At 43.2% G+C, this 27,158-nt stretch overlaps 1 protein-coding gene across 2 annotated transcripts in view; it reads right to left on the bottom strand.

Annotated features, from left to right (window-relative positions):
- The window catches only part of LRP5 (LDL receptor related protein 5), a 222,312-nt gene that overhangs the window by 163,196 nt on the left and 31,958 nt on the right, over window positions 1–27,158 (bottom strand). For both annotated transcript variants that reach the window (XM_053261771.1, XM_053261780.1), the window contains exon 2: window positions 14,712–15,108. In XM_053261771.1, the coding sequence (XP_053117746.1) occupies window positions 14,712–15,108 (397 nt within the window). The remainder of the gene's footprint in view (window positions 1–14,711; window positions 15,109–27,158) is intronic.

The raw sequence follows: 27,158 nt of genomic DNA, 5'->3' as shown, positions 1-27,158 counted from the left end.
GGCAGGGTGTGTCTTTGTGAGTAAAGATGATTGCTGTGATGAGCTCCATGTCTGACCTTGAAACTAACTTGTGCTTCACTCACTACTCTGGTCTGCTCTGCATTCTGCATTGCAAGGTGTACTCAGTCAAAATGAGGCTAAAGACATTGTTCTAATTGAACCTATTGCTATGCTTGCTGGCTGCTAAGGGTGCTGCTGTGGCAGCTGTTGCAATGCTGAAGTAAGGAGTCATAATTGTGTGAGAGAGCACAACTTGTGCCATGATAACTGGCCCTCTCCACCCCCAGCACAGTACCTCCAGTGACTGTTGCTGGTGTCTATCTTCTGTTTCTTTTTAGATTGTGAGCCCTTCAGGGACAGGGTTCCATCTTATTTGTTTGTTATTTCTTTGTGTAAACCACCCTGAGCCATTTTTGGAAGGGCGGTATAGAAATCGAATGAATGAATGAATGATGTTACTGAAGCGCAGGCACTGTGGTTGGCAATGAATTCTGGGTCAGTGATTCTTTTGGGGCCATATTTGGATTGTGTGTTTGGCAAAATGTGGCGTTCTATGTTGGGAACAACTGTGTGCTTCTGTTCTGCAGTGATTTTCAAGGCAGCCTTGCAAAATTTGTGTATTCTGCTTGTTTCAACCACAGGAAATCTTTAAACACCCCATTGTTACCCATGGGTGGCTCCTAGGGACACTGAAGTGGGTTATGTGGTAGGGCATGATGGGTGCTACCCACCCAATGCACAAAAGAAATGTGTAAGCAGGCAATTTTTAACTAATTTTAAAATCCTATAGGGGTTTGGGGGGAGGTTAAAAATTTGTTTAAATCACCTGTTTGTCCATTTCTTTTGTGGGTTGGTTGGGTGGTAGATAGAACCCATCATGCCCTACCACCCAACCACTATGGTGTCCCCCCCTAGGAGCTACCCATGGGGAACAATGGGGTGTTTTGAATTTCCCCGTAACACTCGAAACGTTTCGGGTTTTGTTCTGTCAAAACCACCGGTTCATAACTGCTGTTTCGACAAAACATTTCACGCATCTGCATTTTGTTTAGTTTGAAACAGAACACAAAATCTGTGTCATGGACATCCCTAATTTGCTCCCTCTATGTAATTCAGATGCAGAAAATTATAGCACAGACATATCAGCCAGGATCAATCAGTTTGCAAGCCCCCAGAATAGAGTTTGTACAAGGCAGATTTGTAAAACAGCAGCAGCCATATCAAGAAAGAACGGTTGGACTTACTGTGAGTGGTTCTTTTTCATAGTTGAGGAGACCATCCTTAACACTGGGTTGTGCACTGAGCATGCTCCAACAGACAGGACTTGACCTTTTGAACTGTAGGTGTGGCTAGCTTCCTGCCTGGAAGGCAGCCAATCCCAAGTTCTAGTAGTGTTGCACCAAACAAGGATATGACTCAAAAAACTGGAACATACTACATGCAGACTATTATCACATAAAAACCAGGAAGAACTGGAAAAAGCAAGCAGGAAGACCTGCAAAAGGAGGAAAGAGAAGCAGGGATGACAAGAGGGGAAAATACTACAAAGCTATATCCCCTGGAAGTCACCACCTCCCAAAAATAACTCCCAACCTAGAAGGTAAGAATACAACGAAAACTACTTCCTCGGGTGGGTCGGATAGCTTCCTCAACTATGAAAAAGAACCCTTCATAATAAGTCCAAAGTTTCTTTTTCCATAGTTGAGGAGGCCATCCTTAACACTGGGACATACCCAATCTGAAAACTAGTAAGGGAGGGAAGAGGAAGATGAATTAAACTACCTGCTGCAGGACCTAGTGCCGCCTGAGCAGAATGGAAAGAGGAGATCTTATAATATTTAATGAAGGGTGTAATGGAAGACCACATTGCTGCCCTACAGATCTCTACCAGAAGGGCAGAAAACTCCGCTGAAGTGGCAGTGCTGTAGGAAGAGTGTGTCATAATACCCTTGGGAACAGGAAAATTGGGCATCGTAGCCAGCCGTAATGCAGACTTATATCCATCTGGCGAAAGTAACTTTAGACACCTTGTTCCCCAGGGGAAACTGATGGAAGGCAATGAACAGGGAGTCGGACTGATGGATCGCCTTGGTCCTCCTGCAATAAATTCGCAGGGCGCTCCAGACATTTAGAGTATGCTATAATTTTCTCCCTAAGGTGGACCAGAGCTGGGCAAAAAGATGGGAGGACAATGTCCTGAGAATGGTGGAAAGCCAAATCAATCTTAGGTAAGAAGGTTGGATCAGTCTTCAGCACTACAGAATCTGATTGGAAGATGCATAATTCCTTCCAAATGGAAAGAACCTCCAGTTCTGAGACTTTATAGGCACAGTTAGAAAGAGGACTTTGTAAGAGATAAGCTTCAAAGCGCTGTCCACCAAGGGTTCAAATAGAGGTTGGGTAAAGGGCACTGAGCACCTTGTTTAGGGTCCAAGAGGGAAATCTGTGTGCTGTGTGTGTGTGTGTGTGTGTGTGTGTGTGTGTGTGTGTGTGCCAAATTAGCGGCTCCTTTAAGGAACTGTCAAAGATGGGGATGCAGAAGGGAGGAATTCTTTGCGGAGAGAGAAATAATAGATGACAGAGCCGAAGTCTGCTATTTAAGAGTAGACATGGGGCATAAGCCCATGTCTAGACCCTACTGTAAAAATGCAAGAACATCAGGTATGCCTGCAGAGAGGATGGACACCTTTCCTGCATGCCCAGTGAGAAAAGGCCGCCCATGTTGCCTGGTAAATACGATTAGTTGAAGGCCTCCTAGAAGCAAGAATAGTGTTCTGCATGGCCTTCAAGTAGCCTTTCTTTGCTAGGGTGGAACACTCAATTTCCAGGCGCACATTTGGAGCCACTGAAAGGCCCTTGTACCAGGAGATCTGGCCATAAAGAGAGATGCCAGGCTGATCAACTGACAGGTTTTGAAGATTGGGAAACCAAGGCCACCGAGGCCAGTGAGGTACAATTAGGATTATCTCTGCCTGTTCTCTGTGAAGTTTCTGAAGCACTTTGCTGATGATTGCTATTGGGGGGAAAGGCATACAGAAGACCTTGAGGACAAGGGTAATCAAGGCATCTGTCACCTCCACCTAGGAGAAGAAGAATCTGGTGAAGAATCTGAGAAGGAGGTGATTGTGAGGGAAGGCAAAGAGGTCCACTATGGGAAGGTCGAAGCACATCATGATCTGTTGAAACACTGACGGGTGGAAGGATTATTCCACCAGATCTATGATCTGATGGCTGAGCTGATCGGCTTGAGAACTGGCTATGCCCTGTAGGTGTTCTGCTGTGATGGATGCAAGGTGAATCTCTGCCCAGCAAAACAGCTTGTATGACTCTATCATCAGGGACTGCGACTTTGTGCCATCCTGGTGACTGATGTGTGATTTGGCTGTTATGTTGTCGGCTCACTCCAAAAGGTGATCATTCCTGATCAAAGGAAGAAATTGTATCAGGGCAAGATGTACTACACAGAGTCTGAGCCAGTTTATGGTATGAGTAACTTCCCTGGGCATATTGGCCTAGGCAATGGGCTCCCCAGCCTGACAGACTCGCGTTGGTAGTGATGATGATCTGTTTTGGATCCATCAAAGGGAGCCCTTGGTCCAGGGTTGTCAACAGCCACCAACGGAAGGGCAGCCAAACCGAGGGGGTTAAGGTAACTTCCTTGTGTACACAAACCACAATGTTCTCCTGAAAGAGTAGTAGAAGCCATCGGAGGGAACGAAAGTGCCAGCGAACCCACGGGGAGCACTCCAGGCAGGCAATCATGGATCCTAGCAGTTGAGCTAAGAGCAAAAAATCTGCATATTTCTTTCGTAGAAGAGGCCAAATCAACAGAGATAACTTCCCCTTTCAATGTGGGGGCAAGAACACCAATCTCCAAGCCGTGCCGAAGACCGCTCCCAGGTGTTGTGATGGGGAGTGACAACTCTTCTGGTAATTTATCAGGAAGCCATGCTCGCTGAGAGTTTTGTGTAAAGATAAGACTCTATTTGAGTAAATCACAGAGACCACGTCGAAGAACCGCCCCTGACACCAGTTGTGCTACCAGCAGCTCTATTGTAGGGACTGCAATCAGATAAGAGACATCTTGATGTAACATGTATACTTTCCTGGAAAAATTGTTTAGTGGTTTGGTTTACACGGGCGCAGACCCCTCAGCCAACATAACTTCCCTGAATAATTTGGGGAAAGAGACTACAGCCATTTGTTCTAAGAAAGAGGGAAAGACATTCTGATCTAAAGCGGGCAGCTCTAAAGGTGCATCAGCAGGTGCTACATCATTTATGGCGCATTTGGCCTTTGCCAAACGTACCTCAAAATGAGAAGTTGAAAACAGGAGTGTGGAAGCTGGCATAGGAGCAGGTGCTGCCTCATCTAAAAGCTCTCCTTCCTCTTTATCAGTCCTCTTTATAAAAACTTTTTGTTTTTAATTTGGGCTAGGGGTGTGCACGGAACCGCGGAGTTGCAGTTCGGCACTGGGGTGGGGGGTTCCATTAAGGGCGGGGGGGGCTTTACTTACCCCTCCCGCCCTTTCCAGTTTTTGCGCCGTAAGTACCATAAAAAATGCGGGCTGCAGGATCCCTCTCCGCCCGCTTCTATTCTCTTCGATGGCTCCGCGCTCGGGCGGGCGGCAGCTGCCGCCACTGAAGCCCCCTCGAGAAGCCCCCTCGAAGCTCTTTCGGTACCTTAAATCTCGCCCGGACCGAGTCTGACCACACTCGGGCGGGCGGAAGCGAGATGTCCTTCCGCCCGCCCGCTCCCTTCCCTGCCGTCTGCAAAGTGCAGGAAGCCTTCTGCGCACGTGCGCAGAAGGCTTCCTGCACTCAGCCTTCTGCGCGCGCACGCAGAAGGCTTCCTGCACTTTGCAGACGGCAGGGAAGGGAGCGGGCGGGCGGAAGGACATCTCGCTGCCGCCCGCCCGAGTGTGGTCAGACTCGGTCCGGGCGAGATTTAAGGTACCGAAAGAGCTTCGAGGGGGCTTCACGAGGGGGCTTCAGTGGCGGCAGCTGCTGCCCGCCCGAGCGCGGAGCCATCGAAGAGAATAGAAGCGGGCGGAGAGGGATCCTGCAGCCCGCATTTTTTATGGTACTTACGGCGCAAAAACTGGAAAGGGCGGGAGGGGTAAGTAAAGCCCCCCCCGCCCTTAATGGAACCCCCGACACAAACCCTCCCGAACCAAAACCACCCCATGTCCGGACCGGTTCGGAGGCCAGTAGAATGGCCTCCGAATCGGTCCGTGCACACTCCTAATTTGGGCAATTCTTGCACTGGATCATTCCATCCCAAATCTGACGTCATTCAGATTTAATGAGCCCCTGGTGGCGCAGTGGTAAAACTGCCGCCCTGTAACCAGAAGGTTACAAGTTCGATCCTGACCAGGGGCTCAAGGTTGACTCAGCCTTCCATCCTTCCGAGGTCGGTAAAATGAGTACCCAGAATGTTGGGGGCAATATGCTAAATCATTGTAAACCGCTTAGAGAGCTCCGGCTATAAAGCGGTATATAAATGTAAGTGGGGGGGGGGATTCATAAAAAGTCCGGCCTCCCCCTCTCCCTCATGCTGTTATCACTCAAATTCTCCCCCTTTTGAAATATAAATAAATAAATATAACACCCTCTGAATGAGAACCACCAGAATTATAAATCTGAATCGCAGGTAAGGTCTTAGCCGGAGCTGGTGGTCTTAGTAGGTGGAGAAGCCACATGGGAAGAAGGTTTGGCCTCTCTAGGGGGGGCCTCTGTTCTGAGGAGAAAGAGGAAGGTGACCAATTACGCTGTTTATTCCTGTTTATGTCCCCTAGTGATAGGGATAAATCTCCCCCATTTGTTGATAGGAATGGCCCACCTAGCAGGGCTGGAGGTGGATGAAAAAGACCATAAAGGGTGAGTAGGAGCCCTGGGAACAATAGGACAAGGCAGAAGAGGGTTTGATGGAGCAGGGACCGTGGGTGGGGAATAGGTGGAGGCATTGAAGTAGAGGACAAAGCCTTAATGAAAGTGCTACATTGCCTGGTAATAAAATCCTGAAGCCATTTAACATCAGGCGGGAAGGGGTCCTTCTTGAGCAAGGGGACCATATTCACGACCACCGAAGTGCACCACTGGCTGTAGATTTTCCGATGCCAGTGTGAGAAGAGGGACTGGCTGCAGTGGAGGTGGAGAGGTCGCCTGGTCCGGCTCTGAAGGAACCGCTGTGTCGAGAGCATTGTGCCGAGCAGTGGAAGAGAGGAGCGGCAAGGCCAGTTCCTCTGTTACGCAGGTAGCTGCCCCAGCAGCGGAGCCGATTCTAGGGCTTCACAGGTGCTGTTGGTTGTCCAGGCAGCGGAGGAAATGTTAAGGCTCCTGGAGCTGTGGATGGGATAACTGCAAAGAGCTCCGAACTGCCTGCCCGGGACACTGATGGCGAGGGCACCATGTTGGGACTGCCAATAGGAGGCGGTGAATCAGGGGACTCCAACATGGGCGGTAAGTGGTGAAGAGAGGGCTCCTAGAAAACCGCCTGTATGAGGAGGTGCAGGCTGAGTTGTAGAGCGCTGGAGGGCTTGTGGCGCTTACTAGAACCAGCGCCGTCTTTTCTGCCTTCCACCAAATGGTGCATCTTTTTAGCGGCCCTTTTGTGTGCCTTTTTGCTCGGCAGCCGGGAGGTTTAAGCACCGAGCGCTCCCAGCAAGGAGAATCAGAGCTAGGCCTCTGGAGGACCTCCTGCTCTTGAATATGCGAATCGCCATTCTGGTTGGCACAAGGGCCCTTGGAAAGCGAGCCCTCTAACAAGGCTCCAATGTGGGAGCAAATCATAATGCCAGCGAGAGCGGGGAAACAGAAAAAAAAAGCAAACACAAATTCCAAAATCCAGTTAGCCAAATTAACCCCCCAAAAATTGTTTTTAGGAAATTTTAGAAAATTATATTGAAGCAAGTCGCCTTCCTTCTCCTTCTGTCGAACAGCTAAAGGTGGTGGAGGAAAGAAAGGCAAGTAGAGAGATAAGAAAATTTAGGAAAGCTAGCCACAAAAAACCAAGGATTCAGGAGCTCTTTCACAGCCTTGTGTTCTGGAGCAAGACAGGACTGGGACTGAGGATTGCCTGCCTTCCAGACAGGAAGCTAGCCATGCCTACAATTCAAAAGGTCTGGTCTCGTCTGTTGGAGCATGCTCAGTGCACAACCCAGTGTTAAGGATGGCCTCCTCAACTATGGAAAAACTCAAGATCATCACAGCTATATTATCTGATGTAATCATATATCTAGAAAGCGGGGTGTAAATCAGAACCTGAAGCCCTATGAAAAGAGTCAAAGCCTGGGATCCAATGATTTACTTTAGACATGCTCAGTGGATTTGCCATCTTTTTTTGAACAGCAGACCACTCCCAGGCTGTATTTGCCATGTGGCAAGGAAGTCTGCAGTTGAAGAAACTCAGGTGCAAAAAAACCCCTTGGGAGCATGGAACTAGGTCTTTGGATCCAAGCCAAAGAGAGCAGCAGGGTAAATAAGAGGCCTTTCCTCTGGTCTTTAGGCAATATTGTAATTATTTAAAGTTTGACAAAATGTGGTGATCATGACAATGGCAAAAGGTATGTGTACAAACTATGCTCTAGCATGATCTGTGTAGGTCATTAGCCCAGCAATGGGAATGCAAGCTCTACATGAAGCAAACTGCCCTTCCCAATCAATAAGGCGGGTGGGAATCAGAGCCAAGGGGAATCTGAAAGCTAATTGCCGAGAGCCAAGGCAGGAGACCAGCTACCCTGGAGTTGGTTAGGCAGGAGGACTACGCGCCGGCAGGAACAAAACTTACAGTGATTGTCCAAGATGCCAAGCCAAAGTCAGATTAAAACCAGAAGTCTGAGAGTGGATGGCATTGCAAATATTGAAAGCATAAGGTAATAGGGCTGCAAAGAAGAATCTTTGTTTTAGAAGTGGGTGGTAAAAAGGTTGCATAGTATTGATCCAGCTGTCCAATGTACCAGTGAAGCTTTGCCAATAGAACTCCTTGGAGAAATTATGCATATTCTGCATTTGCACTTGAAAAAAATAATGGTGCTTTATCAAAGTATTTGTTTTCCAAAATAGACTAAATATTTTTGTTCACACTAAAGAACTTACTTCTGTGATGAGTAGCAGCTATTTTAAAAAGCCTAATGCTGTAAAATAAGTATTTAGACTGATCTTTGTAACTTCATACTTTATGCCAGAAACCATTAGTGTTCTTTTAAAACCATCATAATTATATTTCAATAGAGCGGTGCACTTCAGGGACTTTTAGCAAGTATTTTCCACTGAAATATAAAAAGACATAATATTTATACTACAGAGCTTTTTTATTTTTAAGATAGATATTTTATCTTAAATGCAGGTATTTTATAACCACCCTGCAAAACAGATATTCCCTTTTTATACATACATTTGAGGCAATAAAAATCACAACGAACTTATTCAGGGTCACACAGTAAATGCTCCTCAACCAATAAGACTACTGGCCTACACTCTATTCTTTTTCAGAAGTCAGCCCACAGTAGTACTTGGCCAGGCTAATTTTTGACAGTAGGGGGTCTTGGATTCAAAATCTACCATGAATATCATAAGCACAGATGACCAAGAAAAAATGAAATGAACAGTTGCTACAAAATAAAACCTGATCAGGATGGAAAGTCATCTAACTTTGATCTGGAATTTCTATTAGACTTTTGAGCAACTGCGGTAACTTGTGGAATAACAGAACTTCCCTGTCATGTGCAATTTTTTTTAATCCATACACTCATAAGATGGCATTTGAAGGGGGGGGGGAGTTACAAGGTAACCAATTTTAAAATAAAGCTGCAGTAAAATATCACTTACAAGAAAATGTTGTTTCCTAATTTAAAAATATTAACTTCGGTATTAACTTCCTACTTCTCATTGCCACCTTAAGTGGTGCAGCAAGGAAATGCTCGACTAACAAGCAGAAGGTTGCCAGTTCAAATCTCCACTGGTATGTTTCCCAGACTAGGAAACACCTATATTGGGCAGCAGCGATATAGCAAGATGCTAAAAGGCATCATCTCATACTGCGCAGGAGGAGCCAGTGGTAAACCCCTCCTGTACTCTACCAAAGAAAACCACAGGGCCCTGTGGGCACCATGAGTCAAAATCGATTCAACGGCACACTTTACCATACAGTGAGGGAAATAGATATTTGTATCCCTTCACAAAAGATGTCTTAGTACCTGGTGGCAAAAGCCTTGTTGGCAATCACAGAGGTCAGATGTTTCTTGTAGTTGGCCACCAGGTTTGCACACAACCCAGGAGGGATGTTGTCCCACTCCTCTTTGCAGATCCTCTCCAAGTCAGAAAGGTTTCGAGGCTGATGTTTGGCAACCCGAACCTTCAGCTCCCTCCACAGATTTTCTATGGGATTAAGGTCTGGAGACTGGCAGGGCCACTCCAGGACCTTCATGTGCTTCTTCTTGAGCCACTCCTTTGTTGCCTTGGCTGTGTGTTTTGGGTCATTGTCATGCTGGAATACCCATCCACGACCTATTCTCAATGCCCTGGCTGAGGGAAGGAGGTGCTCACCCAAGATCTGACGGTACATGGTCCCGTCCATCGTCCCTTCAATGCGGTGAAGGTGTCCTGTCCCCTTAGCAGAAAAACACCCCCAAAGCATAATGTGTCCACCTCCATGTTTGACGGTGGGGATGGTGTTCTTGGGCTCATAGGCAACATTCCTCCTCCTCCACACACGGCGAGTTGAGTTGATGCCAAAGAGCTCGATTTTGGTCTCATCTGACCACAACACTTTCGCCCAGTTCTCCTCTGGATCATTCAGATGTGCATTGGCAAACTGCAGACAGGCCTGTACATGTGCTGCCTTGAGCAGGGGGACCTTGCGGGCACTGCAAGATTTCAGTCCTTCACGGTGTAGTGTGTTACCAATTGTTTTCTTGGTGACTATGGTTCCAGCTGCCCTGAGATCATTGACAAGTTCCCCCCGTGTAGTTCTGGGCTGCTTTGTCACCGTTCTCATGATCATTGCAACTCCACGAGGTGAGATCTTGCATGGAGCCCCAGACCGAGGGAGATTGACAGTTATTTTGTGTTTCTTCCATTTGCGAGTTATCGTGCCAACTGTAGTCACCTTCTCACCAAGCTGCTTGGCGATAGTCTTGTAGCCCAGTACAGCCTTGTGCAGGTCTACAACCTTGTCCCTGACATCCTTCAACAGCTCTTTGGTCCTGGGCATGGTGGTGAGTTTGGAAGCTGAGTGATTGCTTGTTTCTATGGACAGGTGTCTTTTATACAGGTACTGTAACAAGCTGGGATTAGGAGCACTCCCTTACAGAGGGTGTTCCTCATCTCAGCTTGTTACCTGCATATAGTGAAAAGACACCTGGGAGCCTGAAATCTTGCTGGTTGATAGGGGATCGAATACTTATTTCCCTCACTACAATGCAAATCCATCGCTGACTTTTGGGCACTGGGCTTTTGAGGGTTTGTTTGTTGTTATTCTGTCTCTCACAGCTACAATAAACCTACCATTCCAATTATAGCCTGGTCATTTCTGTGTCAGAGGGCAAACGGACAAAATCAGCAGGGGATCAAATACTTATTTCCCTCACTGTACTTCTCATTACTTTTTAAAAAAACAACATTGCACCACATTGTCTCATTGTTCACATCTGAAATGTTCTGTAACTTGGAAAAGCTATTGTGGAGAAATTTTATACAGCCGGTCCTTGTTATCTGCTGTCCTGGCACCCGCGTTTTAGTCTATCCATGGTTGGGCAATGAAGACCCAATCTCGTTATTCATGGATACAGAAATATTGAAAATTCACCTATCCACCGTTCCTGAGTGGCCAGAAACTAACTATGAGATCATTTCTGGCCACTCTTTCTTTTTAAAAAGATAACACACACACCCCTGTTTTCTTGGGAAAGTGGCAGAATTGGGGGGCATTGCTGGGCAGCTGGAGACCTGAAGATCATGGAACAGTATGTTATTTCACTTATTTCTGCTCCCCCCCCTTTTGCCCTTTTTTGACCCCGAGGAACCTAACTCCCCAATTCCCATTGCCTCAAGGTCTCATTATCTGCGGTTGTAGCCCAGAACAGAACCCCCGTGGTTAACGAGGGCCCCCTGTTTATATAAAGTATACATTATCTTGGAATTCAGACATCTCTCACAGATACCAGTTCTCCTTGATAGCCACGTGGAATCACTAGAGAAGCAATTCTGCAGTTGGAAACCATGCACATCTCACCTTCATATGACCACTAGAGACTTTTAAATCCCCAGAGCAATAGAAACAGTTGGTAAGAGGGAAGAAGTGCAAACTTTGTTTGCTCAGTAGCAGAACCCCCAAGTGTCTCCCCTCCCATTTGCCTAGCCCTCCACCTTGCAGGAAGCTCCCTGAAGAGAGAAAGCAGTGGTGTACAAGTCCATAAGAAATTCAGCCAATGGCAGCAAGGCATCCAGCTATGCCCAGTGCATTTCACAGCCTAGCCAAAGGAAGCTGTGCCCACAACAAAATGGATGAACAGAACAAGAGGAGGACAAGCCAAATTTCTGGAAGAGGTCTTTCATCAGCAATGAAAGCCAGTGAGATTTCAAAGTCAACTTTTCATACAAATTTATTAATGGGGGAGGACAAACAGATCAGAAAGTTAAATGTAGCTTACAATAAAGTACCTTACCTTCACCACCCATGAGTGATCATCCATTTTTATAAAAGAACAATAGAACTAGCAGACTTATGTCCTCTCACATGTATATCCAAGTTCTCTGAATCATGGATAAAAATAGCTTTCATTTTAAATTAAGATGCTTTTCATATAGAAGAAAAATCTGAGGACCAACAACACAAACAGGACAGCCAAACATGACAATGGACAGAAAACCCCTCTAAAACTGAGAACATGAGAAACGTCAAGGAAATCTCTAACAGATGTTAATCAACATCTGTACACAATCCAGTAAGTAGATTGACATTGCCTGATGTATACAATTAATGGAGAGATATTCGGGTGGAAGGTAAATTCTTCTTCCAGTCCTTCCCCACAAGCCACTCCCTTTTGTCAGATACACATGAAGTGGGGGAGTGTTATTCCTCTGAGATTTACCCAGAAATGAAACTGTATGAGTATCTGAAGCTGAAGACTGAAATCTTTACAGCCTGAGCTACTGGCACCACTTCCTAGCTGTTACCAGATTTCCTTATATTTATTTATTCATTCGATTTCTATACCACCCTTCCAAAAATGGCTCAGGGTGGTTTACACAGAGAAATAATAAATAAATAAGATGGATCCCTGTCCCCAAAGGGCTCATAATCCCCAAAGAAACATAAGAGAGAGACCAGCAACAGTCACTGGAGGTACTGTGCTGGGTGTGGATAGGGCCAGTTACTCTACCCCTGCTAAATAAAGACAATCACCACATTAAAAGGTGCCTCTTTGCCAAGTTAGCAGGGGTTATATACAGTATTTGGATGCACATCCATAATAGATGTACACAAAAAAGCAGCTCTGTGCACCTAATTCATATCTAACACAAGGGAAGCTCAGCTTCCAAAAGCCAAGCCCAGAAGCTCCACAGCAAGATGGTAATCTACAATAGGTCTTCAAGAAATTTAGTAAAAAAAAATGCTTCTGACTTCTGCCATTATGTTTCTTATCTATGACACTGAAATCTTATCCAGAAATTGATACAAGACAAGATGCTGACTGTAGCAGTGAAAGTCTGGGACTTGCCTCATGACACTTTAAAGACAATCTGTACCATCAAGACAGGCCATCAAGACTGTGGAGGCACTACAACCAAGGTTTTAGAGCTATCACAAAGGCAGAGACACTCACATATTGTGTCATATTAATCAACTCAAATAAGAGCATCTTCCTACTGCTCCCCCGAAGGATGTACTGGAATAACCAGTGTCAGGGTGGTGGTGGGAAATAGCATGAGAAGGCATCCTAAGTGCAGCAGGGAGGAGAACCTATCTCATATACAACTGCACCTAGATGGCAGCACAGCCACATTCATTAAAATGTAGTCAAAGAACACTTGGTTAATCAGGAATTTAGGTAACTGGTAGTATTGTTTTCATATTGTTATGCTGATATTGTGGAACAAGGCAAGTTCATATCAGAGAGACTACAAAGCTGACTGGGCTTGGAATAATAGAAATTCTACCTTAGTAATACAGGTCACAGTTCTGATAAAATTAAAGCCCCGGAAGAGATGTGGTATAAGCATAACAGTGCTGGTCTTTTATACACGCTTAAGAGGTTTTGAGCAGAGCATGCATTCCTCTCCCAATGCTCCTTTGTGCAAAAGGGCTTCCATGGCCTCTCCTTGAAGCTGCAGGTATCAGGCTGCATCAGATATTGCTATGGAGAACCTCCAGATGTTGAGATCACGTCTGGGGGTCATAGAAGCAGCAAGCCAAAAGGGAGGGGGCTTCAAGAATTCCAGTGTGTGGACAGAAGCTCCCAGCCACTATGTTTTAGAAACTGTTTCTCAAGTATATTGTTCTAGATATTCCACAGGAATGACACTGCAAGACAAGAGCTCACTGCAGATGCAACACAAAATTATAGTTCAGGGCACCATGCACAAGCCTAAGGAAATTGCAAGTTCACATGCTCCCATGCTCCACCCTGTGAAAGAAGGAGAGTGAATGTTTTCACTTTAAGAACAAACTGCAGCTGCTCCCTGTTGCATTTGAACTTGGGGGACTACAGCTTATTAACTAAAGTTAGAATAAAATGATCAACTGCAGTTTTATAGCCTAACTTGTTCTAACTCTAGTTATGTTTGAACCAGGCCTAACAATCTGCATGAAATTTTACCGAACCATGTTAAAAAGTTACTTTCTGGTTCAAATGCTTAGAAAAGCTTGGATAACCCCCAATTGAATCCTACATTTTAGTGGTTTTACTTTCTGCTCTCTACTTTTTAGTAGTTTCACCAATTCCAGCATTCTGTTTATTTATATTACAATCTTGTCAAGGCAAGGATTGTCTATGCTACATATCTGTATTGCACCTGACAGTGCAGTGCATTTATTTAGGTGCTAATGCAATGACCCATAACAGTGTGACTGTATGACGCAAGCATTTGCCACAAACTTCAAACTTGTGCCACACTAGCAAAATCTCAGTCTAAGTAAACCTCTAGCTTGCAGGTACCTAAATGTTTTCCTCTCTTTTCAGTCCGACAGTCAGATTCTGGTCTCTTAGAAAATGCCTCTCAATCTCTCCTTTACCTACTAGTGCTTTGAAGAGAAGTCTGCGTCTCAAGCCATTTGATCTTTCTTTATTCAAAGACAGAGTTCAAGAACCCACACATCCCAAGATGTATATACAGGACCTTACCATGTCTTTAAACATACAATTTCCTCAAGCAGCTTTAAACTGGCCATGTAAGTTGCAGAATTTGGATGTACAATGTCAGGTTTTAGAGAAAACTAAACTTGAAAAATGAGATTGATTTAAAGTTTTCCTTGGCACTTTAGTATGGCATACTTATCCCTTCCCACATTTTATTTAAGTCTAAACATATGTTCAGAGAAAAATACCTTGAGAAAGCATGATTTGAAGTGTGTGTGTGTGTGTGTGTGTGTGTGTGTGTGTGTGTGTGTGTGTACACCCACACACACCAAGGCAAGAAAGCTGAACAGAACTACCATGAACCTGCAAACCAAAGTAAAACATTACCCAAAAAGAAAAAGAAAATGTTTACCCATGCGCTGGATCCAGGGCTATTGCTCGAGGCTGGTCAAGGTCTTGCCAAAAGAGAACCTTCCTAGATGTTCCATTGAGATTAGCAACTTCTATTCGATTTGTTTCAGAGTCTGTCCAGTACAGTTTTTTCCCAATCCAGTCGCATGCCAAACCATCTGGAGAAACTAGACCTGAAACAATGATGTTCTGTGCCACATTCCCAGTTTGGTTAAAGTAAGTCTGCTTGATGGCTTCTTCACTCACATCTGTCCAGTAAACGACACCCTGTGAATACAGGAAGTCAACTGCAGCAGCATCTTCTAAGCCACTGACTACAACTGTTGACTCCATCTTCACTCCTCCAGCATCCACCAGTCTAACATCTCTTCGGTTAGCAAACAGCAAGAGGGGAGAAGCTATGGAAGAGGGGAAAAATAAAGTATCAATAAGGTAGCAATGTCTTTCACTTTCTTAATTGGAGAAGTGATGCCTGAACACTGTACAACTTCCAGAAATTTGACATGGGAACATGTTATCTAGTACTTGACACCATAAGGATTTAAAATAAAGCAAAATTCTAGGCTTCAAGGCTTTGGCATTGTTTATCGACAGATGAATGAAGGGGAATAAGCAGAATTTCCAGTGGTCGGGGCTGAATTCTACATATTCACAATTCTTTATTATTCTTTCCCAACAATGTTAACTACAGCATACTGGCTCACAGTATACACAGATTTTATTTCTGAGGACTGTGGTTGTGGGTGCACAGGCCTTTGTTGCATTCTGCATCCACTAACCACTCTGAAAACTTAGGCAGCATAGACATCTGTGCTGCTTTCAGCACAGCATCTGGAATCATCTATGGCATCCTGAGAATCTGAACTTTCAGTTATTGTTTTCAAAAAGACAGCAAAATTGTAACCTTCGCGGCTGCTAAGTAAAGCCTGAAAAAATACATTTACTTTCAAAGTTTCATTCTAGCCACTTCATGTGCTCAAAAAAGTGACAATTGAAATCAAGAGAAAGCTTTTAAAAAACAAAACAAAGCCACACCTATACAAAGGGTGAGGTGTGTGTGTGTGTGTGTGTGTGTGTGTGTGTACACACGTGTGCATGCTCACCAATTGGACAGCTAACACAGACAAGGGAACCCCTTCATTCTCCCCCATCATGGCACCACACACCCACACCCACACCCACCACCCTTCAGAATATAGTTTTTCTCACACACAGTCAATGCCTTCATATATCTACTGCCTTCAATATTCTATTCAATAGTCCCAACAGTCTTTTTTCCTTTGCCCCAAGCTCCATTAGGAGTCAGAGAGCTGATTTTATTAGATCCTCCCCATCTCTGGCAATTTTTAAAAAACATCTAAAACCCATCTTTTCACCCAAGCTTTCTCAGATTTTTAAAATTGTCTGTTTTAATTTTATGACTGATTTTAGATTGTTGCATTGTTTAAACTTTGTATATGTGTTTTAATTGTTTTTATGTTAACCGCCCAGAGATGAAAGTTTGGGCGGTACAGAAGTTTAATTAATTAATTAATTAAATTAGTGCTTATGAACCATTCTTTGAATGCCAGGCTTACTGGCACTCTTCCAAATCTACTCCACCATATGGCCAAACATTTTCCTCTTAACTGTATAAAGCTATATTTCCCCATATGGCCTCTTCCACCTTTTAAGATGCCTCAAGATGGTCCTTGAAGTTCCATGTACTCAGTGTATGAAATCAACTTATGTACAAAGCAAGGTCTGTTCTGCTGCATTCCCAGTGCTAGAGAACATCCTTGCTCAAGAGCCCAGTATTGCAAGCTCCTAGAAAATACTACAGAATCTCATGCTACAGCAGCCTTGCAAGCCCACAAAAAGTTATATCCCACTCATCCAGGGTTTATTTGCATCTCACAAATCAGAACCACTGCTTTTCAGCTCGTTGCAAAATACATGCATATGCTTATAGCTAAGGCCACACTTTCACTGCAGATGTTCAGGAGGTCCACCAACTGCCATATTAATATTTTATGCATTTTACTTTTTTTGCAAAAGTCTATCATATTGGGGTACAAACTTTAACTAGTAAATCAACCAAGTAGATTTCAGTGAGTAAAACTGCAACCAATTTTCATTTTTTGAGTAGTGAGTTAAGGGCACACATATTTGTTGACCTTGCTGATTTTGGTGCATTACTGTTCAGTAATGGCATGCAAAAAAAAAATTAAGACAGCCTAGTTTATGCCTATTTAGTGGTAAGCAAACTGATGCTTCCTTTAATATCTTAAATGCGTACAATTCTGGTCACCACATCTTAAAAAGGACATTGTTGAACTGGAGAAGGTACAGAAGAGGGCAACCAAGATGATCAGGGGCCTAGAGCACCTTTCTTACGAGGCAAGACTACAACACCTGGGGCTTTTTAGTTTAGAAAAAAGACGACTGCGGGGAGACATGATAGAGGTATATAAAATCATGCATGGCGTGGAGAAAGTGGAGAGAGAGAGATTCTTTTCCCTCTCACACAACACTAGAACCAGGGGTCACTCCATGAAATTGATTGCCAGGAGGTCTAGGACCAACAAACGGAAGTACTTTTTCAAACAACGCATGATCCACTTGTGGAACTCTCTGCCACAGGATGTGGTGACGGCCAACAACCTGGATGGCTTTAAGAGGGGTTTGGATGACTTCATGGAGGAGAGGTCTATCAATGGCTACTAGTCAGAGGGCTGTGGGCCACCTCCAGCCTCAAGGGTGTGCCTCTGAGTACCAGTTGCAGGGGAGCAATGGCAGGAGAGAGGGCATGCCCTCAACTCCTGCCTGTGGCTTCCAGCGGCATCTGGTGGGCCACTGTGCAAAACAGGATGCTGGACTAGATGGGCCTTGAGCCTGATCCAGCAGGGCTGTTCTTATGTTCTTTCTTATGTTCTTATCTTTAAAACCCAGCTATAACAAGGTTCTGGTAAATAAATTATTTTAAATTGTATTTAAAAGGCATATGATTAATCTAAACATTCTTTAACAAGTTGACAAACTTAACATCATACAAGATGCATATTTACATAAGAGAAAGAGCTATCTTCAAAAATTGCACAGCTGTGTTTTTGGGTGTTTTTTTAAAGAAATCCTGTTTCTTTTAGAATAGGTCAGCAGCCAAGCATCCTACAGTCCCCCACTTTCCCAACCACACTAAACAGTATAATAACCATGCTAATCATTCATGTTGTCTTCACTTAGATAACATATATCTGTAAAGCAATCAGGCTGTTTCCCATATAGTACAGCAGTAACACTAATGTATTTAACTAAATGGAATATCTGTGTTCCAGAAGAGGGCACTTATTGCTGCAAATAGCAAAATTCCCTTCAGGATCTACCTAGTCCAGCAACTTTCTAGCATAATCTAACACAAAGCTGTTCTCTGCCAAATTATTTGTCACTTCAAGTCCTCGGCAGCAATTCCACAAGTTCTCACAACAGCTGCTGAATGTACTAATCAATTTTTGGCTCCCCAGCAAGAAGTTTGTAGCTCCAGCTGATGTTCAGACTCCTAAATGCATGCAGGGTTGAGATCCAAAACCTTGTCAATTAGGTCCCACAAAAATAAGCAGAGTAGACCAGCAGTGACAGATTTATTCATGCAGAGGCTTCAGAGTTTCCAATTCACTCACAGTAAAAATACAGTAGCCAATGAAATTTCTTTGCAACACTGTACAGCAGTCTAAATTTTATCAAGTGTTAACCAACTATACATGTCCTATGAATCTTGGAACTCAAATTCATTCAATTTGGTTGCAATGCTCAGGGCTTGAATATGCACAATTGCCTCTCATTTGGCAATCCAGAACATGTTCCATTATTTTCACTTTTCAGCTTAACTAGAACTCATATGTTTAAATATCTACTGTACCACATTCTTTATCCAATTGTGATCCTGGCTTGTAAAAAGACTTCATGCTGCAGACTACCACGTAGTATTAAGGAATAGTAGTGATTATTTCATACAGAATTCACAATACTCTCAAGGCTACAAATGATCCTATGCATGTTTACTCAGAAGCAGGTGGTTTCCTTCCAAGTGAACTTGCATAGGGTTGCAGCCTTAGAATTTCTTTAGGAACACCAAGACAATTAACCTAAGACCAACAGTCTGAAGGGCAGAGGCATCCCTACGGAGCCTTGTAGCTTTGGAAGTTACAAAAGCAACAGCAGCAGCCAAATCACAACCACTTCCACATTTGGCTGGCATTGATTTTGAAATATTTGAAGGGGAATTTGCAGGGACAGTTGGCACATCTCACCTCAGGGTGGGGCATGTGTAGTCATGTACATGAGAGCAGGTTCTTCACAAAATGCACTGCCAGCCAAATGTGGTAGCAACTGTACTTTCAACTGACTGAATGCCATCGTTAACATGCTAGGGGCAAAGAGAAACCCTACCTTGCCAACTATTGGCTACCTACTCCTCCCTTCCTGCAACACAGGTACTCAGATTTGATAAGAAATGCTTAAACCAATGAAGAACAGAAATTATCCCACTGGTTCCCTAGCCTATAAAATGTGAATACAGAACAAACTCAACTGATACACATACTGCATTCATCTGAGATGCCATCTCACATGTCTCTGAGACAAGATATAAAGGTTGAACTGGAACAGATAACAGAGACACTTGGCTTTCCTTGCAAAAGTCTTAAGGAAGTTTGATTTGCTCTTCAGTATGTATTGATGTTAACTGCATAGTAATTATGCAACATGAATCACACAACATGAGACAAAAGCATATGCAATTTCTCAATTTCCTTTCTTTTAAATAAGACATTTCTGCCAATCCCTATCTGTACTGACAAAAAAGGACTGTTTACTTTCCCTTTAAGGAGGAGAGGGGTAAAACTATCTACATACAATTTCAAGGTTAAGGAAAAATACACATTTTTACAGCAAATATATACCTGAAGCCAACATGGAAGATTTAAATCATCTGGTTGTATTACAAACCTCACAGGCAGACGAGAGGTTTGTCACCATGCATGCTCTGCTGAAGACAAAGTCTTTCTCTGATGTAGCATTTATTTTGGGAAGCCATTTAAGGTTCCTACAGCCTTACATACTTACAGAGCTTACAGATATTTCCACACTCTGCTATACCATATTCCAGGGCTTGACAAATCCCAGGTGTCAGGTAACCATGGCATCTGGGAGTTTAACCATGGCACCTACACTAGAATATTCAGAGACAGAGTTATTTAATAAAATCTTTATTTGTCCCAGGCAGCCCTGCTTCTGTTCTAAGCATATTTCTTGTAAAGCCCATTTACTGCCATCCCTTGCATAACATCCATAACTAGCAGTCAAGACACATTTGTTCACCCAGGCTTTTAATTAGATACTGTTTTAATAGTTTGATGGTTTTTAATAGTTTTAACATTGTTTTAAATTTCTGTAATGTTTTAACCTTTTTATTTGTTGTTTTTATTGTATTGTTGTAAACCGCCCAGAAACTTGCATTTTGGGCAAAATATAAATATGTTAAATAAAATAATACATCAAACTAAATCCAGTAATTTTCTCAAGTGTCTGTTGGCTCCTAAATTTTTGGGCTGGTTCTCCAATCCAAATAAAATTTGCCAAGGCCTGCCATATCCACACACCCTCAGATCCAGAACAGATCATGTATGTTTAGGGAAATGTAGATAAGCTTAAACAAGAAAGTCACTCAGAGAAAAAGTATAAGATTGCTGACCTGAAGGCTTTCCCTTTTACAGGTGTTCAGTACCCAGCGCCAAGGTCGCAGAACAATTGCCAACAACAAAGCAATCAAGAGGCTGGTTGGAAAGCTTTCTGAAGAAAGATTGAAATTCTAGAGAATATGGAGAATCAACCCAGGTCTCAATAACAGCCATCAGGCCCTACACCCCTTCAACATAGTCCCACTTACCCCCGAGAGGCAAGGGGAGAGCACAACTTATGGCACACCACCTATATCTTGGCATGAAGCCTTTGGAAGGCTAAAACTAGACAGAATGGGAGACTGTGAATAAGTCTGGCTCATGGCTGCTTAATCCATATTCATTTGTCCACTAACATAAGTCAGTCCACAAATTCATCACACATCAATTACGTTAGAAATTTGTGCTGATCACAAGCCAGCCCTGTGCATAAGAACTGAATGCACAGTTCTCAAACTGGCAGGGTGGATTTGATTTAAATCAAACTGATTTAAATCACGATTTAAATCACTAGCAGGGTGGATAAAAATCAATGATTTTTTTAAAAAAATCAAAAAAATCGGATTTAAATTAAAAAAATCCGATTTAAATCAAAAAAATCCGATTTTTTATTTTTTTATTTTTTTAAAAAAATCATTGATTTTTATCCACCCTGCTAGTGATTTAAATCGTGATTTAAATCAGTTCGATTTAAATCAAATCCACCCTGCAAACTGGATTCTGTTATGATCACAATGTGTTATTCGTATGCCACAAATGTTTTCTGGAACTCCATACCTGACTATTCCTCCCCACTTTCATTGTTTTTGAAATTAAGAGAACATTACCCACATAATCTGTGCTGAAAAGTGCAGCAAAACATCAGTTTTGAGTGTTGGGAAAATGCAGTATGCCCTTCAGCAGAATTATAGCTTCAAGGAATAACATTTAAACTGAGTAACATCTGTACAATCACCAGAAACAACTCTTGATGGTCTGTTGGACAAATGCTATCCAGAATTGGGTGGGCAGGATTGTCTGTGGTATGAGTACTCTAACAAGTGGTTACCATCCAGCAAGTCCCTCGCACACTTGCTCAATCTCTTCCTGTGGAAAAATGCAGCTCCTTCATGCTCAAAATGCCAAAAGAGAGAAAGAGGCAGGATGCAGAGGATGCACACAATACCAGATATTATACCTTGAGGATAACTGAAAATACATGCCCACAACTATTAACTGCCTGTTCAGAACCATCATCATTTATACCAAAGACATTGGCCCAGCTTTCCACTTAAAACTGCAGGGGATTTGGGTGGGTATATTTCCACAATACTTAGATAGCCAATTCCTTGTTAGAGTGCATCCCTGATGAAGCTATCAGAAAATCTTCAGGATTTACAGGATACAATGTCTTGACCTCAATCACCACAAAGCAAGCCCAAACAAAACAAAGACAAAACAACTGTTCAAAGATGCTTGGATATGAATAGTTCTCCAAGTTGGAAAGGAGTTCTAAAAGCTGTTGAGCAGCCATCCACCACACTCCAACAGCCCCTGAATGACAAGTGCTATTTTGCAAGTAGAGAAGGGAAGCAGGCCTCAGGATGGTGGCAGAAATAACTGACATATATTTTGATGGAAGCAAGAATCAGGAGAAAAGACTGTTCTGATAGGATACATGGGAGGCGCAGTCAGAGCCAAGATAAACTGTTTTCTTCTAAAGTGCTTATTTGCTTTTTAAAAAGTTTATTCTTGCTCAGTGACTCCCAAATTAGCAAGAAAAATCTACTTGTCAAAAATGGCAAGAAAAAGTGTGATGATGGAGACGAAGTTTTATACAATTTGGTAAACAGACAATATTGTGCAGAGGGCAATCTCAGCCAATCATACAGAGAACATGAGGAAGAGGAGAGGAGGGAATACAGTCGTCTATCTACGTAGGGCAGGCCTGCACAACATACGGCCTGCGGGCCGCATGCAGCCCGTGAGGCCTTTTTTCTTGGCCCATGGGGCCATTCTGCTTGTCCCCCAACTGCCCACTCGCCCACCTCCCACCCTCCTGACCCAAACCTACATAATGATTTCTCGGGCGTGTCTGCCATTCTTTCTAAATGTATGGCGGAAATCTCGCATGAAGGGCCAGAAATCTCGCAAGAAGGGCTGTGAGAAGGGCCGGAATGAGATCACCAGAGGCGAGATTTCCATAGCTGCTTCCGGGGGTAAATGGGGGAAGAAAATGGTGGTGGGAGGCGGCAACCCGCACTGGAGGCCACGCAGGGAAGGAAGAAGCCACGGGAGGAAACCTTGTGGAGCCATCTGCCGTCAAGCCGTACGGGCTCTCAGTGCCAGCAGCCCAGAAAGGCAACAACGAAAGGGCCATGCTGGAGAGAGGAGGTGGTGGGACAGACAAGCGGGCGGGTGGAGAAAGCAGCAGTGAACGAGGTGCCGAGAAGGCCTGCTGGGTGTGCAACGAGGAGGCCAAGGAAAGGTTAATTTTTCTTTGAATTTCTGCTGCTGCGTGGCCACGGGATGGCTGTGGGGGGCTGGGGTGAGCCAGGGGTGGTCCTTCTTCCCTCTCCTCCAGGCGGCGGCGGCAGCTCCCATAGCGACTCAGGGCCTGTAGCGATGGTCGTTCCTACTGCTCAAGGACCTTTGCCTCTCTCTCTCTCTCTCTCTCTCTCTCAAGCCAAGCCTCCTGCCCCATCCTTTCCATCTTTCTTTCCCCTTCTCCCTTCTTTTCCAAAATTATGAGAAGAGCTTCTAATATTTTTTTCCCCCTTAAAAGTGTTCCATGTTACGTGTGATGATTTGGCAGAGGTGGATAGAAAGAACAATGCATTTTATTTTGTACAGATTGTATAATATTTATATTATTAAAATGAATTTTAATTCAACTTACTTCATATTAATTTAAATTAATCTTGGCTGGCCAGAACGTCAAAAGTTAAATTTTGATTAAATCATTTTTAATTAATTTCACTTTAATTTGATTGATTGATTGATTGATATTAAGTGTTACTCTAATAATCAGCACCCTAAGAATTTACCTCAGCCCCCATGAACCAAGTCACGGTTGGTTTCGGCCCACCAGGTCATTTGAGTTGTGCAGGCCTGTCGTAGGGTCTAGTACAGGTCTAGTCTCCTGTGCACCTGCTACCCATTGTATATGCTGTTTCAGATCACACTAATATGGAAGCACTTCCTAAAAAGAGAAAAAACGGCCCTCAGCTAACATGCACAGAACTGAGCTGCGTGGCTACATGAAATAAATCTCCCTACATTCAGTAGGGTTTACTTTCAGACAAGTGTGCACAGGGGGTGGGAAGGCTTCTTTTAGCATTTGGAATATGACTACTTAACAAAAACATCTTTAACTGCTTTGCATGCTGCACCCAGCCCTGTTCGCTGGCAGCCACTACTGTAGAGCACCTGAAATCCATTGATCACCAACTTCAAAAGATAGATTAAATGTTGATTTTCATGCAATGAACCTTCATATTTAACCTGAGTTTAAACTTGTTGAATACAGTCCTCTAAAGAATAGAAGACTATTCCTTTCATCCTGAACCCACACCCCCACCCCGCTTTTCCTTAAGGTGAATTCCCACACGCAAACAGTGGCACAGTATGGTGTTTTTTATCCTCCTGATGCAAACAAAATGTAGGTAGGCAATTCATTCGTACAATTTCTATTCCATCATTGGTCATACACCTAACCCAAAAAGATGGCAAGTCACTTTTGTCTGAAAATACAGCTTTTGCAACCTCTGTAATTTAAGGGCTTATGTTACAGTTTCCAAACAATATTATTAATTCTTGTCTACAGCCCTCTACAGAAGTTTTTCTATTTTGTTTCTTCTCTCTTGCATCTGCAAAGCTCATTACTGCATTATTGCTAGTGCTACAGTGAAGGATATAATCATAGCACCTACTTCAGTACTGCCACTGTAATATTTGACTGCAAAATATTTTGCGATAGTTTAGCAAAAATCACCATAGATATGCACACTACTATATTATGAGGAAGATAAAATAAGAGGAATACCCATATTCTGTTCATGAAATGGCGAGAAATCAAGTGTTAAAAGCAACATTCATTGCCTTTTTTTAAAGTAGAGAATATCTCCTCTGTTATACCACATTTTCTAGTCACTTCCATCTTTAAATATCAAAAAATTAAACATCTCAGGTATACTTTTTTAATTCTGCATGTACAACCATGTTTGAAATCTGAATAGAAAGAATTAAGAAAACAAGAATTCTAAACCTTGTAAAAATAATTTATATACAGAATATGTAACAGATGTTAGAGTTTGGTTTTTCACCCCTACTTTAAACTTTAACAGCCTATATTTTAAGCTGGTTACTGTGCACAACCTCCTGCAGTGCAATCTTGCCCGTGCCTGCATCTCAAAAAATGAATTATTTTTAGTGTCTGCTTTATGTATGCCAAACATTGTATTGGGTAACACACTACTGAAGAGACAGTCTGAACTTCCAATGTATCAAAATAACTTAACACAAGAGGGAGCTTGATAGGCACATGCCTAAGGCTCAAGCCCTCAGAGAGTCATCCAGCCCCCAACACACCAATGGCTCATATAAGAGCCAACATACACATTTCCATAAAATGGAATGTATCTGGTGATAAGTGTTTTGTTTCCCCTTTTTCTGGACTCTGCCCACTTTAAACTGCAGGTAAAGGGTTGCATAGTTGAAAACTCTCCATGAAAAATCCCCCCACCATAAAAAAAACACAGCATATCAGGAACAAAGTTTGGATGTATTCTTTTTCCTTACACTCTAGTTTTGTACATCTAGGGAGTTAATGGAGCAGCTTTCCAAATTCACCTGCATCTGCAGCTTGAAGCAGTACAGTCTGCACAACATGATTCTCATAAACGTATCTGGCCCTCCCAAACAATATGTAATGCCACCTACTACATTATACAATAAGAAAAAAATATTGCATTGGAAGATCAAGGTTATTGGTAGAGACAGAAAATAGATTAACAAGGGACCCAAGTGATTTGAATGAGGCCCTTTATAATATATCCAGCACTCCTGCAAGGCTGGCCATCATCATTCCTACTTGGGAAGTTGCTCACAGTCACCCACTGCCCATGGCAGAACAGAGTTTTCAGTTCATCACCCAAATCCATCCTGAGCACCCTATCCCTAGGATCAGAAAAGCCCATATTGGAAATGGGAGAAACCAGCACTCTTAGATATTGAGGAAAATCAACAGCTAGTCTTCCTAAAGCCACAACATACTAGTTGGGAATTTTCATCTGTGCAGAAAAAAGTAAAACTGGAAGAGTAGCAGTAAGGGGAGAACTAATAAAAAGGTTCAGGTCCAGAAAGGAAGCAAGTTGCCGAACAAAGAAGCGACACCTTGTTTGAACAAGGTAACCTCTATTAGTGCAATAGATTTCACTTTTTCAGCACCAGAAATTTTCTATAATAAAACTAGCCCCAAGGTGATCTTCTCCTGGTTACTGTGCACCAATAAGATCACATTTATTTATCCCCTCTGCCCCACATCACAAGCAAGCATCACCATGTGAAAAGGTTTGAAGATTTAGGCAGTTAGTTTTCTGTCTTTGCATAAGCAAGGGCTGCACATTTTAAGGAGTATCGTGAAAGCTACATTTTCTGTACTGTGTAGGTTAAGTTTTTTGCACTAATTATAGTGTTTCAGAAACCAGAGAGATTTATTTCAGAATCTTGGTTTTACTTGGCAGACTACAGTTTGTTACTGCTAACATTATTTACAATGGAATATAGAACTCTGATTATATACTATTTCATTTGGACAAAATTACTTTATTTCCCTAGAGAGACTAATGTCAAAAAGACATTGCCCAAAAGAACATGTTTTCTGGCAGAGTGGACAAAGGTGCTTTATAAGAGTACAAAGCAATAAAATTCTTGCAGCCTTTCTATATTCCTGTGTTATACAAATGTGTAGAAAAACATCATCTGCAGCACCACTGGACCCTCTTGCACTTGGCACATGTCTCTTAACTTTATTCCTGGGTACAATGTTCTTTTTTTTTTTTTAATGGTGAGGGAATTGTTCATGGGGATTTTTGAACTATGCAACCCTTTAGCTGCAGTTTATAGTGGGTGGAGTCCGGAGGGTGGGGGATGGGGGCGGTTACCAACTTACAACAGGCCTAAAGTCATTTCATATACACAATACCAGCAACCACAACAAAGGGGGTGGGGTGGGGTAATTTTATTCCAAGTTTGCTTCAACTTAGCTGAAAGTTCAAATGCAAACAAATGTGCAGATAACAAAATTGCACTGGCTACAAATTTGTTTCTGGGTCCAATTCAATACACTGGTTTTGTCCTCTAAAGCAGTGTTTCTCAACCACCGGTCCCTGGACCGCTGCCGGTCCCCGAAGGGTTGAGTGCCGGTCCCTGACTGGGAGTCAACCCCCCCCCAACTGAAATCAAGGCACTCACTTCCTCAATTTTGCACATGGCACGGAAGAGGAAGAGTATCACAGAGGCATGGGACCCTTCTTGTGCCTTGCCTCCACGTGCTGCTGAGATCTTCCTACAGCTATCTTATTCCCTATCTTTACAGCTTCAAACTGTATGCGGTGCGGGGGCATGGAGGAAAAGGTATGGCAGTGGGCGCCACTTGAAGGGCTGCTGGTTCTTGCATGCTCATTGTTTGCAGCCAAAGGTTGGTTGATTGAAACCCAGCTGCCTGTTGTGGTCGAGGCGCCTTGAGAGGGAAC

Source organism: Hemicordylus capensis, chromosome 1, assembly GCF_027244095.1.
Source record: "Hemicordylus capensis ecotype Gifberg chromosome 1, rHemCap1.1.pri, whole genome shotgun sequence".
In the NCBI taxonomy this organism is placed as follows: Eukaryota; Metazoa; Chordata; class Lepidosauria; order Squamata; family Cordylidae; genus Hemicordylus; species Hemicordylus capensis.
The sequence above is the reverse complement of the archived record's forward strand: the minus strand, read 5'-3'. Positions and strand labels throughout refer to the sequence as shown.